The following is an 18,477-nucleotide window of genomic DNA, read 5'->3' on the forward strand; positions in this document are numbered from 1 at the left end:
ATATTTTAATTGATATTGATGTATATATATTATTGCACACCAACGGTTTTGATCGTGTAATGGTGTTGATGTTTCGCTCCTCTAATTTATTTGCGGGCGTTAAAACTTTCCCGTGGTGTTGTTCTCCTCTGCCCGTGTTTCGGTCCACAAACAAATTAATGACGGTGCGCTTTCCCACAGCGATGTGTCGGCTCGAGTGAGCCATCCAACTTCCCCTTGCTGTTTTTTACTCTATTGTCGGGGATTCTTTTCCCAGCGCTCTCGTCCGCGTAAGATGAATGGCAGCGGCTGCATCGACTGAATCATTCTCTCCAGCGCGAGGTTTGTGGTTGATGTATCTGTCCAAGTAGGAAATGGTAACATGTCTGAGTTGCTATTTCCTTCCCTTTTTGTCAAAAGTAACTCTAGAACAGTGTGAGGGCATCTCAACACTTTGTACATATCCTGCAGATAGCACCAGCACAACACCCAGAAATGGTGTAAATGTGAGATCTGGGGTGACAGCAGTCACTGCCAGAACAAAAAACAAACTCCACTTGACAGCACACCAGAGTTTTCAAAAACAACAACCTGAGGCAAAGAGTCAGTTCCAGATTGAATCGAGAATAACTCTACAGCTGCCATGCAGAGTGCTAGGTTTGAGAGAAGCTGTGCAGACTGTGAGGCATGGTAGGGAGAGCACACATAAGCTTTTATCACCCGCAAAAATCAAACCTGCAACGCCAACAGAACAGTCATGTTAAAAAGACCACGCTGACACCGCCAAAAACCAACTTCAGCGAGCTTGAGAAAATCTGCAACAAAAGCATCAGAGGAAAGGAGATCCCCCAAAATCCAGATCTGCTACAACAGTGCAGGCGCATCCAAGAAGAATCCAACCGTTAATTACTGCAGAAATCTTCAACACTCAGGAGAGGAGGAGGAGGAGACTGTCAAAGACAATGTGCAGCATTTTTCTTTCAAGACACGATGTTGCTTGAAATGTGTCTTTATTTCGACTCTTGACTTAATTTATTTGATTTGGAATTCAACCCCAAAAAATGTGACTTGACTGTACTTCGTCCGTCGGCGTCCTAATTGTAACTTCTCCATGTTTTTTCTTTGTCCCACTACAGTTGGCCCTGGAGGACCCGGTGCACAGCGTGTCCCTCCAGCAGTTTGTGTACGAGAAGCTGAAGGCGCAGCAGGCCATGATGGGGGACCAGGGCTTCGGGGCCCTGATGGAGACCGTGGACACGGAGCTTGTCAGGCAGCTCCAGGAGTTCCTCAAAGGCCTCTGAATCACATCTATATTCCTTCTCTAGCTTACACAAACGTCTTCCTCCAATGCTTCCCCCCTTATTTTTAAAAAATGTACCAGAAAGGCTGACAATCTGCTCGCCGTGTGGACTCCTGATCCAACCCTTCCCGACCTCTTCCCAGGCTTTGCCTTATCTATATTCAGAGCCAGCCTTCTCCAATGTCCCTTTCTCTATTCTCTGGGTTCTTTTACATCCTTGTTTTTTAATCAAGGTGGGGTCTCTGTGGGTACTTAAACATGTCAAAGTACCTTCGCCCACACTAAAACATGACCACACCAGAGCTTCCACTCAGTTGTTCGATAGCTTCCTCTCTTTCTGTGCTTCGGAACGGGTAGAATATACACGGTGGATGGTAGAAAGGTTTGAGGCGTAGTTGGGAAACAATCCCCTGCAGGTTGCTAGAGCAGGATCCTCTGACTATTTTCTACGGAAAAACGTACAGACTGTAGCAGAAATGTGGATCAACCGAAACCTAAAGGAGCTAAAGCAGTGTTTACAGAATCTATTCTTAAAAAGAGAGAGAGAAAAAAAATGAAATGTAATTTTGTATGTATGTAAAGTATGGCTGATATTCTGCATGATGATATTTTACCTTTTAGTTTGTTTTTACTTTGTGTTCATTTCTCTTTCATTTAAAGCAGATCATTTGGTCATAGCCAGAGGTCAAGCTGAAGTAACTGCTGAGAGAACGTTTTCTTTCATTCGGAGGGAATTTAGTTTTGACTGTAAAAGGTTCTTTTTTTAAATGGTTGATTTGTGAGAGTGCTGAACCACATTTATATGTATATTTACATACTGCTGCTAACTGATGGTGTGTCAGAGCACTTTAATAACCAAAAACCGTGTTTTCATGCTTTTCTCAGTGGCACATCTTCTCACACGACTGTACTTCAACACAGCGCTAGAAAGCCTCGGAGCTGATCTTGAACCGTTGCCATATTTCATGTCTCAGTGCTCACTTGTACAAAATACTGACAACTGCAAACGTGACATGCCATTAGGATGTGTCTTTAAAAACGCCATTTCAAACGATCTCATGAATCCTGACCTCAGTGGCTGTCAAAGAAGTCCTGTCGTGAGACTTAATGAGTCAACATTTTTGTCCTTCTGATTTGACCAATCGTTGATGACATTTTAGTGGTAGAGAGGAGGCTTCGCTAAATTTGATTTGACATAAGAACCAGTTTTTTTCCCAGTAGCTTGTGTACCTGTTTCACGCAAAATCTGAAATTGGGTTTAAAAATAAATGTCTATTGTTAGAATTTAAAACTCCTTAAAGAGAATAAAAGGTTTGGGTCACCCTGCTGTTATAGTTTATTCTTGTGGGATTCATGGATTCATATAGTTGTATTGGCTCTCATCAGGCTGGTCGGCCTCCCTGAGATCCTGACGCTCCTTTGACACTGTGATAGTCGAGTAGCAGTCAGAATTACAGCCTTACGCTTTCAGCCGAACCTTCATAATCCTTGGAACTCAAAGGAGCTTTCTTACTCTTATGTTAATTTCTCGACGAGTTCAACCGTAGATGATTTCTGTGCTCGGTTTTTCCTTTCATTATGAAGTTGAGAGCGTAACACGAAGTACAGAAGAGAGATGCTTCTGAGCGATCAAGTTGGTTATGCTTTGATGAGAAATGACACTTGTTGCTTTTTCCAAAGCATTTAATAAAATGCAGTAATCAGCAAACATATTATACTGTGTATTACTTATTTAATGATGCATGCAACTAAAAAGAAAACCCCTAATCCTTAAGTGTTTCAAAGAGTATATTCTCCGCTGTACTCTTTGGGAGTGTGTTTATTTCAAGCAAATGTAATGGCGCTAACACAATAACTGACTTGAAGAGAGACTATTCCCCTCATTACCGCACCACTGAGAACGAAACTTTGACAGCAGAGGAAAGCGGAAGGAGGGAGCGCCTCTGAAAGAGCAATATCATGGCACACACACACATACACTGACGGGTGTGCATGCAGTAGACTCGAGTGGGAGTGACCTCAGGGAAAAACGTTGGTTGGATAATATGGAGGAGCAGCTGGGAAAATGCCTGCACACAAATGAAGGGAAATATATTGATTTAAGAATGGAGAGGTCTGGAGTCTGCTGCCATGCGTCGCCAACATGCACACAATGACTGTATTAACACTGGCAGGTGTAATGCACAGCCGACACTGATGGGAGTGCTGTTACTTGTGCACATATTTGGTCATAAACCAAAGTAACATTCTGACCTCATGAGGCTGCCAGATGAAAAGTTAACAATTACAGCTCATCCTCTGGGGAACATAAACGACCGCACCAAACAAGTAAAAAAGTGTCAAACTCGTGGTGGCCGTCGAGGAAAAGGCGAGTAATCAGGATTTGTGTGGAGCATGAATGTCGGTGCAAAAATACAGAACATTGGCAATCCATTCAATAGTTATGGAACCGAGAACCACCGTCGTCATCCCTGAAGCCACGGCGCTAGTGTACGTAACGACTGATACGAACTGAAAATATTACTTTGAAAGTTTTTACATTTGTCTTCTGCTACTTTCAACACTCAATCCACTTCCAGCGTCATGCTGCTTTCCTATTGTGGACCATCGCAGTTTATTTCCTTCAAAGATATTGCCCACTTGTTCAGGGACTTTCCCTTACTAATAACATAAGCAACAATTGGATATTACACAGCCGAGATTAATGTATTGTTCAACAACAACAAAAAGATGACTATTTTTACCTCTGACAGAACAAAGGCAGAATGTTGCTTTCTCTGTGCATTGTATGGCTCCTAGGGAATTCTCTAAATGCTGCAGCAATCAGCAGATGTTGCCGTAATAAACAAGTGGGAGACTTTTTTAAATGAATATAATAGTTGCATAGTAGGTCTATGTAGCTTTTGCAGCGGCAGTGCTGCTGGCTCCACAAAGCAAATACATCTGCTCATCCGCAGACTGACGGCCCAAAGTTTGGCTACGGACCGCTGAAGGACCAGGAAACGGAGGCGGCAGTGGACCCATTAGCCTTAAGTGCTCGAGAATAAATGTAGTTCAGGCAGCTGGTCACTTGAGTGTCTTATAGAGTGCAAAGAAACGATTAAGGATTCTTCACCTCCCGTCCTGCTTTTTCTTCCTCCCCAACACTATTGGTCCAAGGGACTCGGCCACTGGTCTGTCCCACTCACTCCTATTGCTCGTCCGACCAGCGTAGTCCTTTACAGACAGACGGGTTAGAGCCACAGGTGGACTGTCGACCGTGCTCTGTGTTCATTACCCTGTGGACAGTCACCCGTCACTCTGATTGTGTGAGGGCTGTTCAACAACGCTATAGCGCGAAAGCATCGGTGACGGTGTGTGGGTGAGTGCCCGCGTGTCTCCCCGCGTATTGATTCTGATTAAAAGTGGCGGCTCTTGTCTGCCTGCTGCAGGCTCCGCGAGGTTCTGAGCATGCGCAGCCATTACTGTACCATGTGGCCATGCAGCGTGTCTTTAGACGTCGCGGCTATTCAAGCTCGATGTGTGCACCATCTTGCCCGTGTCCGTCACAAAGGAGTTCTGCAGGGACGTGAGAAGTCCACTGATTAAAGTGTCACACTTTGGTCCACTGATTAATGAGTTTCGTAGAGCAGGTGAGAGAACGAACAATGGTTTTAAAACTCCTTAACCCACTGCCACTCTATTCACAGAGCACTGACATGAGACAGATGCCCGTGTGATGCGGTGGGACATGGCAACATGCGCGTGCGTGCGTGCGTGCGTGTGTGTGTGTGTGTGTGTTTAATGTTGACGGACAAAGACAGCAATTACTTAAAGTTAATAAAAGGGTTAGAATTAAATTTAACAAGAATATTGGGTAAAATGTGCAACTTTTATTTTGATGAATGATTAATCATTTACCTTCACGAGCAAATATGCTTAGCATTCATAGTTCTATGATAATATAATTGGGGTTTGGATTGTTGGTCTGAATTTAATGACGTCACCTTGAGCTTTAAGAAACTTTAAAAGATATTTACACTATTTTCTGACATCTTATAGAAGAAATGTTGAATTGACTGATTGAGAAGATATTTGGCAGAATAATCTGCACTAAAAATAATCGTAGTGCTACCCTACTTTCATGCACCCGGGGCTGTAAAATGTAAGTCCTCGGGGGGCTCTTTGGAAAGTATTTGACACTTAGCAGAAGCAGTAAATGCTTTCATTCATTACCATCATTGCAAGTGAAGAAATGCTGTCGCACAACTTGTTCTTTGCACGTCCATCAGCAGCATCGCTGCGTACGCGAATTCCAATGAATATTTGATGAAAAATAAAATCACTGGGTGATGAGAGAGGAGTACAACGAAAATAAAATGTCATATTCTGTAGAAGAACAGAGACGGGAACACAGAAAATGGAGCCGCCCTCTGAATCTACTTCTCATCTCAGACTACAGTATTGATGATGCTGCAGGCTGTGCGGAGTGCAGCCGATACTAGTCAGACAGGTGGGCACAAGGTGTTCCACTGGTATTAATGTAGTCTGTTTCTGTCTCGTCTCCCGCCTGCTCATAACGTTTACACTAGCAGCCCAAACACATCACTGCCGTATTTTCTCCCTTTTATCACCACAGTGTTAGTTGTCTCATGAATATGACTCAGCAATTCCTGAGGTGTTGCCGCAGGCTCCACATCAACCCTTTAATTGAGTTCCAACTAAAATAAGTCTGTAACATTGAATATCAACAACTGTCAAATATCTACAGTAACGTTGACAAGCTCAGTCAGATTTGTAGACGTATATTATTTCATATTTGTTCAATCTAAATCAGGATATTGCGCATTTTAGACCGAACTTAAACCCAAAGTTTACATGCACACACAAGGGATAAAATAGCACAAAAAAAGCATCAATGACCAACAATAAAATACAAAATAAAACTTCAATATGTCAAGTGCTCTGTAAGTTGTAAACTACAAAAAGAAAATACTGAAGGGATATACATGGATGGATGGTCAGCACAGAGTTTCAATTCAATTCAATTTATTTTTGTATAGCCCAAAATCACAAATTACAAATTTGCCTCAGAGGGCTTTACAATATGTACACGTTTGACATCTTCTTGTCCCGGGACCCTCACATCAGAACAGGAAAAACTCCCCAAAAACCCCTTTAAAGGAAAGAGGAAGAAACCTGTGGGAGAGCAATAGAGGAGGGATCCCTCTCCCAGGATGGACAGACGTGCAATGATGTCATGTATAGAACAGGATAGTGAATTACAACACATTCAATGTAATTACAGCACATTCAATGTATGACACAACCACGACAGGAGGCAAGACCTGGTCCAGGTAAACCCGGATACACAGGAACCTGTGAGGCGAGAAAGCACAGAGACTCTGGTGAAGAAGCAGGTCAATAATGTGCATTAATGGTATCGGTAGTATGAAATAGTAATGTGAGTAATAATAAAAGTGATATTAGCAGTTGGAGTCAGCAGGGCCATGGTAGGAGGAAGGACCAGGGTCCAGATGAAACCATGCTCCATGGAAACCTGTGAGGAGAGGAAGCACAAGGACTCCGGGGAAGAGACAAAATCAGTACTGTGCATTAATGGTATCGGTAATAGGATTAATAATGTTAACAATGAAGATCGTAGCAGGTGTCAGCAGGGCCATGGCTGGTTGAAGAACCAGTGTCCAGATAAAACTGCGGTCATCCTGTGAGGCGAGAAAGCACAAATACTCCGGGGAAGAAGTGAAGTTAGTAATGAGCATTAATGGGACATCAATGCATACAGACGGAGGTGAAGAAGAGGAGGAGAGAGGTGCTCAGTGTAGGAAGTGCCCCTGTAGTTTTTGCCCATACCAGTTTGTCCATGGGCCGGTCCAAGGCAAGCCAGACCCAGCCCTAACTATAAGCACTATCAAAGAGGAAAGTCTTAAGCCTACTCTTAAATGTGGTGAGTATGTCTGCCCCCCGGACTGAAACGGGAAGCTGGTTCCACAGAAGAGGAGCTTGATAACTGAAGGCTCTGGCTCCCATCCTACTTTTTAAGACTCTAGGAACCACAAGTAACCCTGAATCACTGGATCGCAGCTCTCTAGTAGGGCAGTATGGTACTATAAGCTCTTTAAGATATGATGGAGCCTGACCAGTTCGGGCTTTGTAGGTAAGTAAAAGGATTTTAAATTCTATTCTAGATTTTACAGGGAGCCAGTGCAGAGAAGCTAATACAGGAGTAATATGATCTCTCCTCTTAGTTCTTGTTAGTACACGAGCTGCAGCATTCTGGATCAGCTGGAGATATTCAAGAGACTTATTAGAGCAGCCTGAAAATAAGGAATTGCAATAATCTAGTCTAGAGGTAACAAATGCATGAACTAATTTCTCTGCATCGCTTTGAGACAGGATGTGCCTGATTTTTGAAATATTACGTCGGTGAAAAAAGGCAGTCCTAGAAATAAGTTTTATCTGAGAGTTGAAAGACAAATCCTGATCAAAGGTAACTCCAAGATTCTTGACGGTGCTGCTGGATGCCAGCGCAATGCCATCTAGAGAAACTATATCATTCGATAACTGATTTCGGAGGTGTTCTGGGCCTAGTAGAATAACTTCAGTTTTGTCTGAGTTTAACATCAGGAAGTTGCAGGTCATCAGGTTTTTATGTCCTTAAGACACGCTTGCAGTTTAGCAAGCTGGTTTCAGGCAGGAGGCACGCTTTGTTCTGCAGCACAGTGAGTCTTTTATTCTTTCAAGCTGAGAAAGCTCATTTTCTGGGTCGTCTTTGAGCGCCTGAGAAGACCTCAGCTTTGAGCACAGTGGTCCTCTTCTTTTGTCCTCAGGTCAACCTCTGTAATGAGACCTGTTACACAGCTTTCACACGACAGAATTAGATATTGACAAAGTAGTCAGTCTTCATTAGTCTTGACACAAGTCTTCATCTCACCAGCTGACTTTAAAGATAAGATGTCTGTAAGTATTTGGTGATGGTGGACTGGTGAACAATGGTAAAAATCATTAACAGCATCTCTTTCAGTACTGCTCACCACACAGTGAAATAACAAATGATCATCTTCGTCATTACTTTAAAATATAACCACAAAAACAAACATAATAATGACAAAATATGACCACATCTATTGTTTTCCTGACTAAACAAGAGTATATATTTAATCCTTAATACAATATAACTATACATTGTTAACGGTAATGATATGATAATATCAAATATATTGTTTGAGCAGTTTACGAGTAGGTAAATATATTGGTACGGGTAGTTATAGTGCTGCAGTGTAGAGCATACGGTGCCACTGACGCCATGGATTGCACTCAATGATGTCAAAGATGGAGAAATTGCGGGAAAGGGTAAAAGAAGTTTTTTCTATATTGAATTGAGTGCTCACCTCAAGTAGGAATTTATTTAAGTTTCTCTGCCCACAAATAGATGTTTCAGGCAGTCAGTGTTATCATATTGTCCCTGACATGACAGTGCAAGGATGGAATTCCGGAAGAGAAATAATCCGAAAGTAAATCTGGCCTAATCCCCTAAAATGTCTGGAAAGGAATCATTGATAAGCCGTCGCCATAGAGGTACAGTAGATAAGGCCTGTATCTGATAAGACCATGACAGCCCCTTATCATTGGTATTATGGAACTAAAACGTGCTCTTATCGGTTATTCACTGTGTAATGCCACTCAGTGGGGGGCACAGCGATGGTAGAGCAGCCCGATTCCTATATTAAGAAAAAGGTACTTGAATTCAGTGAACACTGAAAACTTGGAAGATAATTGCAATCTTGACTGCTATCTGGCCTGTGCAGCTCCAGCTTTACACCACGCAGGTGCAGCAGCAGCAGCTGGAACATACAGTATATATACAGTATATTTGCAGAGGCAGACATACATGTATCAGAATGATCACACATGCAGTGACAGTAACAGAGACATCGAAAGATCTGTGTTCATGCAATGTTCTGTGTTTTAATCGACATTGACGGCTGAGTTGCATCTCGCGGGCAGTATTCCCTGCCCATGTTCACACCAACTGGGATTTCCCTCGAGCATTATATCCAGTTAAAGACACGCACACAGTTTCTAGAACACCTTACTCGACATGATGTAATCAAAAACCTGCAATCACAAAAATCCCCATAAAGTTGAATCAATACCTATCAGACGAAGCCTCCACAGAACATTGTAAACTTGGCAGGTATATTTAGTATTATCTGCTGCGCCCTTGCGCTCGCTGGATTGCGTTACACTACAGAGGTGTTCCTGTTATTGTGTCCACCCGCGTGTAGAAAACAGCGGGTCAGCCGACTAAGCTCACTAAAGCCCGAGACGGGATCGTCATCGGTTCACAGGCTGCGAGTTCAACTGTGGCGCGGCAGCGATGGTGACTTTTTTGTTTTTTTGTATATGGCTCGTGATAATCACGCTCTCAGCCCCTTGACAGCTTGTCAGCGTGGTTACAGGTCCACTCGAGTACCTGTAACTGGAGTGTGTGATCAGAGAGCAGAAGTCAGTGGAGTGTAAAATCATCACCCACGCAAACATATGCCTCACCACGTCCTCCCTTTCTCCAACTCTCCCCTCGACCGCGCTCAATCTCTGTCTCCCTGCTGGTGGCTGATTAATATTGGATGGCAAAGCTGTCATTATTTCCCCCCCCCCCCCCCCCCCCCCTTCTCCCAGGGAAAAAAGAATATTAGGTTGCATACATGAATATCATGCATGCATCTCTCTCCAAAGGCACATCGACAAAGCCACGTCTGAATGCAGGTCCACAATGGCTCTAATGATGCGGTAGGACTCGCACATTATAATTCCTGTCTATTTACCGCAGCTTGAAAGGAGACAAGCATTCAAAGTGAAGACCGAGCTCACATCGTCGCCCCTTTTTAATATCAGAAACAGCATGGTAAGTGGTAGCCGTCCAATTTCCTCCTCAGCGAAGTGAGCAGCACTCCAAAAAAGAACAGTTTGCTGCCTCCAGCTCTCGCACGTCAGTTGTCAGACTCCCACAATGAGGAGTCCTCAACAAGAGATGTACGGGTGCCCTGGAGGTCCACCTTGTTGGATTACCAGACAGCCCGTGGTTTCAATTTCGCATAATAGGGGATTTGAGTCATAAAATGAGTCAGTGACAGCATTTGCTTATGATATTATGCTTCTGTAAGCTGCCTGTTTGATATACAGAACATGTCACACAGGATGTTATTACGCTTGAATGTATTTGCTCTGTTGTAATTTCTTTGCAAATTCTCACTTCGGTGTGCTTCATGTCTTCATCGCTGTGTGTTTCGAACATGGTGGTGGATTATGTTTATGACATGCAGGTTTCTGCTCAGCTCTCTATTTGATGTTCCTTTCATAGATCTGCCTCTTTAGTTTGGGATGAATGGGCTTTATCCTGTGCATCACATGTCCTGGAGGCTGGGACCGCTCAAGACTAGCCTTAGGGGTCACTATGATAAAAGGGATAAGAAAGAAAGAACGAAAAATATTTATATATATTTTTCTATTTTCTTTTTTTTCTCTCATATTTCTCCAACATTTTTCTTGTTAAATACAGGATACTTTCAACCCCTAAAACCATGCAGATTAAACACTCACTTTTAGGTTTAACTGCTTATATCTGATACAGCAAAGAATCCAGTTCAAGATTCTCCTCATTACTTACAAAGCCCTCCACAACCTCGCCCCTTCATACCTTTCAGACCTCCTGCACCGTCACACTCCCAACCGCAACCTCAGATCCGCCGACGCCAACCTCCTTAAACTCCTTACCCCCCCTACTCTGTCCAAGCATGGGACCTGGGGCGACAGGGCCTTCTCCGTTGCTGCCCCCTCCCTCTGGAACTCCCTGCCCCAACACCTCAGACATTCTCCGTCACTCACCACTTTCAAGACTGCACTTAAAACTCACCGATTCAAATCTGCTTTTAACCGGTGTCATGTATGTTTTCTTTCTTATGATGTCATAGATTTTGTTCTTATTATAAATGCTTTTATTGTTTCTGTTTTTACCATATATAGTGTCTTTGAGTTCCTTTTATAGCGCTATATAAATAAAATGTATTATTATTATTTTTATTATTATATCTCATGTCCACACCAAGTCCATGACATGTGATGTGGGGTCAAAAGTCAGCCCTGTCACCTAAAAAGTAAGTTTCCATACAACGAAACTGCCTTGACAATTACGTTCAAATATGTTTCATGAAAGTCCGCGTAGGAATGTCAGGGAGGGTGGACTGTTCAAACCTCGGGCCAAAAGGAGCGTATTTATTTGACTTTACTAGACCTAACCAAGTCATTTTGTAACCTAAACGTAGCTGAGAATGCAGTTTCAAAACGGCAAAAGCACCACGAGCTATGATATAACGTATTGGTTCAGAAACACGAATATCTACAAATGTTGATAAACCGATTGGTTCAGAAACATCAAGATTCAACATATTCGTGGTTTGCAGAAACGTACAAAGCAAGCATTTTATTCTGGCGGCTGCGTAGCACATGCAAATACTGCTTCATTTTAAATGATCCACAACAGAACAGTCTGTCTGATTCTTGAAATAATCCAACAGTTCATCATGTGTTCATATCGATAATTTCCTCCTGAAGTATGAAGATCATTTCATTTTCATACATCATCCAGCTCAGTTTGCTATCTTCAGTTCAAAGTACTTAATGGGTTACAACTTCACAATCGTTCCCGAAAAAGAAGTGCTGCAGCAGTCTGTCAACGGTGCATTGGAGTGGTTCTTTTTTTAAACTTTGCTGTCGTTTGTAATGCTACTATGAACCAGCATATGTGGATGAGGAGCGGCACAACAGACGGAAATAGATAAATGTGAGAGTGATATTATTAGATTAGAATTTGGTTTGAAAGGTTCCTGTAGCATCGTATTAACTGGATTCCGCTTCGTTGTGGGATTGTGGATTTGTCCCCCAATAAGTGTGCTGAAGTCGTGACGGCATGCTGAGCTGCGCGTACAGAACGAACAGAGGGATGAAAGACTGTGAAAATGACACCACACCCGTATGTAGCGAGGTTCACAGTGAGACTGTTCCTTTCGCTTTATTACCTTCGGAGTCTTTATTTCTGGATGCAGAGACGTCTTAGATGTACAAGTCATACTGTCTTGACCTGATCGGCTTAACCCTTTTCTTCTCAAGTTTGTTTAAAAGTGGGATGACACAATGAAATACAGCTGTTTTGTTCATTTTTTTTTTATCAAAAAGGACAAATTAAAATGAATGGCGCCTTTTGACATCCGATATAGTGTAACAGATCTTAGAGGAGTATGTCATCACTTAATCTGCTTGTATTCACCTCTACTTAATCATCTCTTAAATGTGCATGCGTATCCATGTGTTGAATACTGATATCATTTTCCTTCAGTCCCCCCCCCCCCCCCCCCCTTGCATTCGTCCCGCTGTTCATTGTCTTCCATCTCATCCCTCTGTGTAAACCGTCTTTTATTTTGAAGCCGTTTTTCATCGCAGAAATGTTAATTCTGCTCACAGCTCCTGGCCACCCACCTGCTAGAAAAGTGTGCTTGACATGTTTGGAGATTTACTGCAAGGGAGTTCATCGCAGAGAGGCGTGGCGGAAACTAAACGCACCGAGCGACCTTTGACCTTTCTCCTCCCGTGCAATTAGTCGCAATAAATCCTTTCTCTGATTACATTGTCTGTGAAAGAATTCATCACCACACCTTTACTCCTCTTCCTCCCCCTCCTCTTCTGCTACTGACAGGTGGAGAAGAAAAAAAGAGAGAGGAAACCTAAAATGATTTGACAGTGTTCTGCAAAGCAAGGGCAGACGGTAAAGGAAGTTGTTAACAGACAGTCATCTGTGATTCTGCTTTAGATGCGGTCGGAGGAAGAAGAAGAAGGAGGCCTAAAATAAGCGGAGAGGTAATCTCAGATGTGAATATAAACAGCCGGAGCGCTTTGATGAAAGTTGTCAGAAACCGCAGTTGCGGCTCTTTGTTCTGCTCATCATAGCGGATTCATAAACAAAAGCAAGGTGACTGTTCATGGTGTTATTTGCTAAACATCTGTTTTATGAGTGATGAGAACACGCATTCCTGCTGAGTGACTTTTTTCAGTGATGTAATTGACCCTTTGCTACAATTGTGAGTGAAATGATAAGGAGTTGTTGGTTACAGATGTATAGTAATTGAAGTGCAGGCACATGGACGCAGAATCTACAGTTACAAGGAGCTCTATGTCCATGTGACTTCTGCTATTAGTCTCGGTTATTCCGGAAACGAACTGCACTGTGCGCCTAGACTCCCACTCTCGCTCGCTCTCTCTCCCTTTTTTGCACCATTTGCTCAGTAATCCCCTGCATCAACATTCTCATTTGATACTTACATAAAACACTCATGCACGGTGGAGGGCCAATTGGCCTTTCTTGGGCAGCATGGGGTCAAATCAGCTTTAGAGGATTTAAAGAAACAATCACAAACTAAGCCTTCGAGGAAATCAAGACTTTGGTCCACAGACATGCATGAACTGCTTTCCATCTATTTCTTGTCTCTCTTTTTTTTTTGTGTGTTTTTGGTGTTCACCTCAAGTATACCTTCTTCATATTCATATCAATAAGGGGAGGGAACGGAACTTGTGGGTGTGTCATTTTAGTCTTCATCTCTTTATTGGTTAAAGATATTCAATGTACTACAGTTGAATATAGCATGTGTAAACATCAAGACAACAGCCCTGGTGTTGGTGCTGTGGGTGCGTTTGTGTGTGTGTGTGTGTGTGTGTGTGTGTGTGTGTGTGTGTGTGTGTGTGTGTGTGTGTGTGTGTGTGTGTGTGTGTGTGCGTGTGTGTCGGCCATGTAAACCTGGTGTGAAATTTTGATGTTGAACTCGGCCTGTTTGGAGGGTGTGGGCATCAAGGGGAAGTGAAATTTTCCATCACCGCTTGACAGGGGTGGAAATAACGGTTTGTCATGCTTTATATTATATACCCATACAAAATCTCTCACACACACGTTTGGCACAACTACCCTGAAGTTCCAAACGTTTAAATCCTAACAAGGTGCTACAGTGGACAGTTGAGCGGAGCATTTAGGTCGCAGCCGCAGGGTGATTGGTAGGTGGATTGCATTTCATTTCGTTCCGCGTTGAGAGCTGTGGACTACCATAAGCAACAAAGCCATACAGATGAATAGTAGAATAAGTATTAAATCTTCCTCCAAGAACGTTTATAGCCCAACCAGATATGTGGTGCAACGACAAAGTCAGTATAGCGCTTAAATTGCATAGAATGTTTTGGCTCCAGATTTCACACAGCCCATATCTCCACTGCCTGCATCATGTTTACTCCGTCACCATTTGGCCAGCGGGACAAACAAATGAAGCGGACCGCAAAGATTAAAACCCAAATGTATTCATTCAACATTACCCGTCCCTAATTACTTCGCTGCGTGAGATTGCGTGCTGGTGTTGCAGCTGTTAAATGGCAGCTTTGCATAATGTTATATCTCAATTTTGCACGTTTGGTACAGTTCATGGGTTGAACTCGAGCCTATGCGTTTTTATACATTCATGTGTGTGTGTGTGTGGTGTAAGGTGTGCAAATAAATTATACTTGCACCATCGAGGGATTTGAGATGAGTCATTGGCTAATATTAGTTGGCTTGGTATTTGCTGCTGGCCTTTTAGATGCATTATTTCTCCCTCTGGATTTTCCTGCGACAATAATCCCTTGTTCTTAGAGGATACAGACAAAATTACTCGAATGACATTTCCAGCCCAGATAAACAGACACTGTTCTCAGGTAATGAATATGGGCTGTTTGGCAGAAATGTTCTGCCTCATGATATGTTTATTCCATCAGGCCTTCTCGGTTTGTTTTTTTTATGCATCAATAATATTCCAGTCACTGGTCTCTCTCCCTAAAACGAAAGTAATACTGCTCATGTCTCGTTGCTTTAAAGTATACAGTGACTGTAGCCCCACTCTGTTATGGACGACGAGAGTGGCAATATTTTGGAACAATAGGATGGCGGTTTTTAATGTGTTTGAGGTTCATGTGTATGCCCATTTGATAAGCTTGCACAAAGAAACATATTTTGACAACATACCAACGTGACTGCCGGAGTGCTGTCTGTGAAGCTCCAAGTGGAGCCTCTGCATCCATAATGTACGGGGTCAGATCAGTCTCAGTGTTAATGAATGCACACAGAAGGATTCACAAAGGCTTTTTCTGAATTGTATATAAATAACTCTTTCCACAAACATATTTTTCAATGCACACTTTTTTTTATCATTATATATTTAAATGTAAACAGAATCCACATATAAAATATTCACCATTATATTAGAAATATAAGTATTTCAAGCTGTTTACAGCCTGGAACAAAAAAAGGTTTTGGTGTCTGTAGCTAGTTTGCGTGTTCATAACAACTGTACGCGGGGGGAATTTTTATAAAACTCACCTGTTTAAATTATATTAAGGCTTGAAATGATGCATATTTAAGGGCGTGGCTGCCGTCTTCTCTGCTGCCCCGCCGCAGGGTGCCTGCCCTAGCTCCCACGGTGATCCCCCTCCTTGCCCATTTTTGGATAAGCCGGGAGCTGTGTTGTCACCGTCGGCCCAGAGCCATCCACTTTGAGCTTCACAGTGGCTCTTTAGAAACCTACGGGTGAACTCACGGACACTTCGTTCATGTTGTATGCAGTCTATGTGTTTGACACAGCTGCGCCTTGAATTTCTGCAGCCGAAAAATGCTTCCTAATGCAATGTGAACATGGCTTGGGGGGGACATGGCGTTTACATATTAGTGTGTTACAGATTAAACCGGTGCAGCCTTGGTGTTTTCTTGTCAAAATGCACATTACCTGCTCACGTCTCAGACAAGCAGAGCTGTAGGTTAGAAACAGAGTGTTGCTTTGTTTCTTTGTGCTCTTTATGAAACACCCAAATAGTCTTTTAAGACTTTTAAAATGGAATTACATTACCTTTATCATACCAGTAGACTAGCCATCTGAGTCTAAAGTCTGCAACCCTCACATGGAGTAGTGTGGATTATCTGAAAAACCTGATCTATACTATTGCATGTAAACTTTTCCATTTTTTAAATTGTTTTAACCTAAAGTTTCCAAAAGACTACCCTGTGGGACAAACGTCCCCCTCTGTTTGGGTCAACAGCAGATCAATCAAGGCTACGCTTTGTAATCTCAACTTTCGCTCTGGCCCCTCCCTTGAGAATGCATTGAACTCTTGCTTTAGTCAGATGGATATAGGTGCAGCCTTTGAGGGGCAGCAGGTGCATACTGCACCATGAGAGCAGGGTGTGAATACGTGACAGAAGATGCCTTGAAAGTCTGGCCAGACTGTGTTTAGTCTTCGTCTTCCTCCATCTAACCACCATCGCAGTCATTGTGACTGATGGTAATGGAGAAGCTGACCCCGTCATTATCATTATAAACATACGAGACGTGAGCCCATCTGGTGTCCCCCACGCATCATTATCCATCTGCACCTCTAAGTTGCTGGGAGAGTGTCATTATAGAAAAAGGAGTATCGTACAACAGTCTATAAGGAGAAGCCTCATACCTGACCTTCAATCAGGGCAGAGACATAAAGCATCTTTACTCACCGAGGAGTTTGTTCACAATCGGTCTGGCTAGATGCAATTCCAGTCCAATGTGTTGTGCCACACCGTACTGCCCTGATAGATGGCGGCGAACAGCCGTACATCGCAGGGAATGTTCCATCACCTGCAGGCGCTAAATGGTTTCTTTATGGTTATTAGTGGTGCTTGAATGGCTGTCGCTGCTCTTGAAATGAAGTGTTGTGTTTTTTCCTTCTGTCAAGTAGAGTTATTTTGTTAAAAAAAAAGAAAGATTGTGGAATACCAAGGATGTTTGTGAATGTACACACTCCAGCATTGATGATGATGATGGTGACATTTTCCTGATCTAGAGGAGCATATTAACAGTCGTCATGTTTCAGGAACTTTTCAGATAAACATGCTGACTGCTCATTTCTCTCTCCTGGTCTCGGAAACGCTGTCTGTCTGGCCATGGCTAATACTGCAGGACCCATCAGCCTGATGTTTTTTTGTGCTCATTTATGACTGTATGCTCAAAGACTTCTCATGGTTGCAGTGATTCACACATTTTAATGTGGTAAGTGGTTTCAGTTTGGACTTGTTTCCACGACGAATTGGTCCTCTCTTGATTTGCATGCCCAGGTAGGAAAATTGCATATGTGCACGTATGTAACATGTATGTTGAGATGTAGAATGCATAGCAAATGACAAAATGAGAGCCGACTATATTGGACCGCGTCTTATGTCGGTAGGAGAGCGAGTTGGAATACAGTGTGTTTGGCCAACATAGTTAAACACACAGCACTACTGACCATTTCCATCCAGAGAAAGCGGTAAAGAGGCAACTTTAAGTGTTAACTGCAGTTTAGCTGCACGTATTCATTTAATCTAAATATTACAGCAGTGATTGTTGCAGATGCGCCAAATCTGCACTTCACTGAGTGTATTGTTCTAGCGCTATAAGGGTTATAATGTGTGTGTGTGAGTGAAACTGATGCTTTCAGACTGTGGCACCGCGACTTGATCCACCCAAACCATATACATTTGAAAAATCCCATTCAAGTGTGTGTGAGACTCAATATCAATCAACAGTGAATCCGGTGTATCGGGTTGCAGCTTCTCTACACAGTATGTTTGTAAGTGTGTCCCTATTTGTGCACATCAGAGCATTTATCTTCACCCACTGCCTGTTGAACAGAGCTGCTGTTAAATAAATTAGCAGTCCAATAGTCTACTCGCATACACACACTATTAAGCTGATTGCTTTTAACATAAGTAGCATTGCAAGGTCTGTGTGTGTGTGTGTGTGTGTGTTGGTGTTTATGTGTAACAACAATGGCCTATCATTTCAAGATACAAACTTTAAAGCCAGCCTTAATGCTAATGAGCTCACAGAGCTACTTCAGCCTGTTTGGCAATTCCCCATATCTCAAATCAAGCCTACTTGCGAGCTGAGCGGAGTGACACAAATGAGGCCGTGATTGTGGAAATCAGACTGCACAAACTCGGTTTGGCATAAGAAATTGCAATTTTTGTTCCTGCTTGGTCAGACCATCTCTTGTAGCTTCAGATGATGAAAGTACACAAGCAGACCTCTCCAACATAAAGTGAACCTCCAGTCACTTTCTTCATG

The 18,477-nt window shown here is 42.8% G+C and overlaps 1 protein-coding gene across 1 annotated transcript in view; it reads left to right on the top strand.

Moving 5' to 3' along the window:
- The window catches only part of ipo11 (importin 11), a gene marked incomplete at its 5' end in the record, with an annotated part of 102,818 nt that extends 99,899 nt beyond the window's left edge, over positions 1 to 2,919 (top strand). The window contains one exon of the mRNA XM_079270798.1: positions 1,116 to 2,919. Within this exon, the coding sequence (XP_079126924.1) occupies positions 1,116 to 1,280 (165 nt within the window). The 3' untranslated portion in view covers positions 1,281 to 2,919. The remainder of the gene's footprint in view (positions 1 to 1,115) is intronic.
- Positions 2,920 to 18,477: the final 15,558 nt, after the last annotated feature.

This window comes from Melanostigma gelatinosum (genome assembly GCF_949748355.1).
Source record: "Melanostigma gelatinosum genome assembly, chromosome: 6".
NCBI classification, from domain to species: Eukaryota; Metazoa; Chordata; class Actinopteri; order Perciformes; family Zoarcidae; genus Melanostigma; species Melanostigma gelatinosum.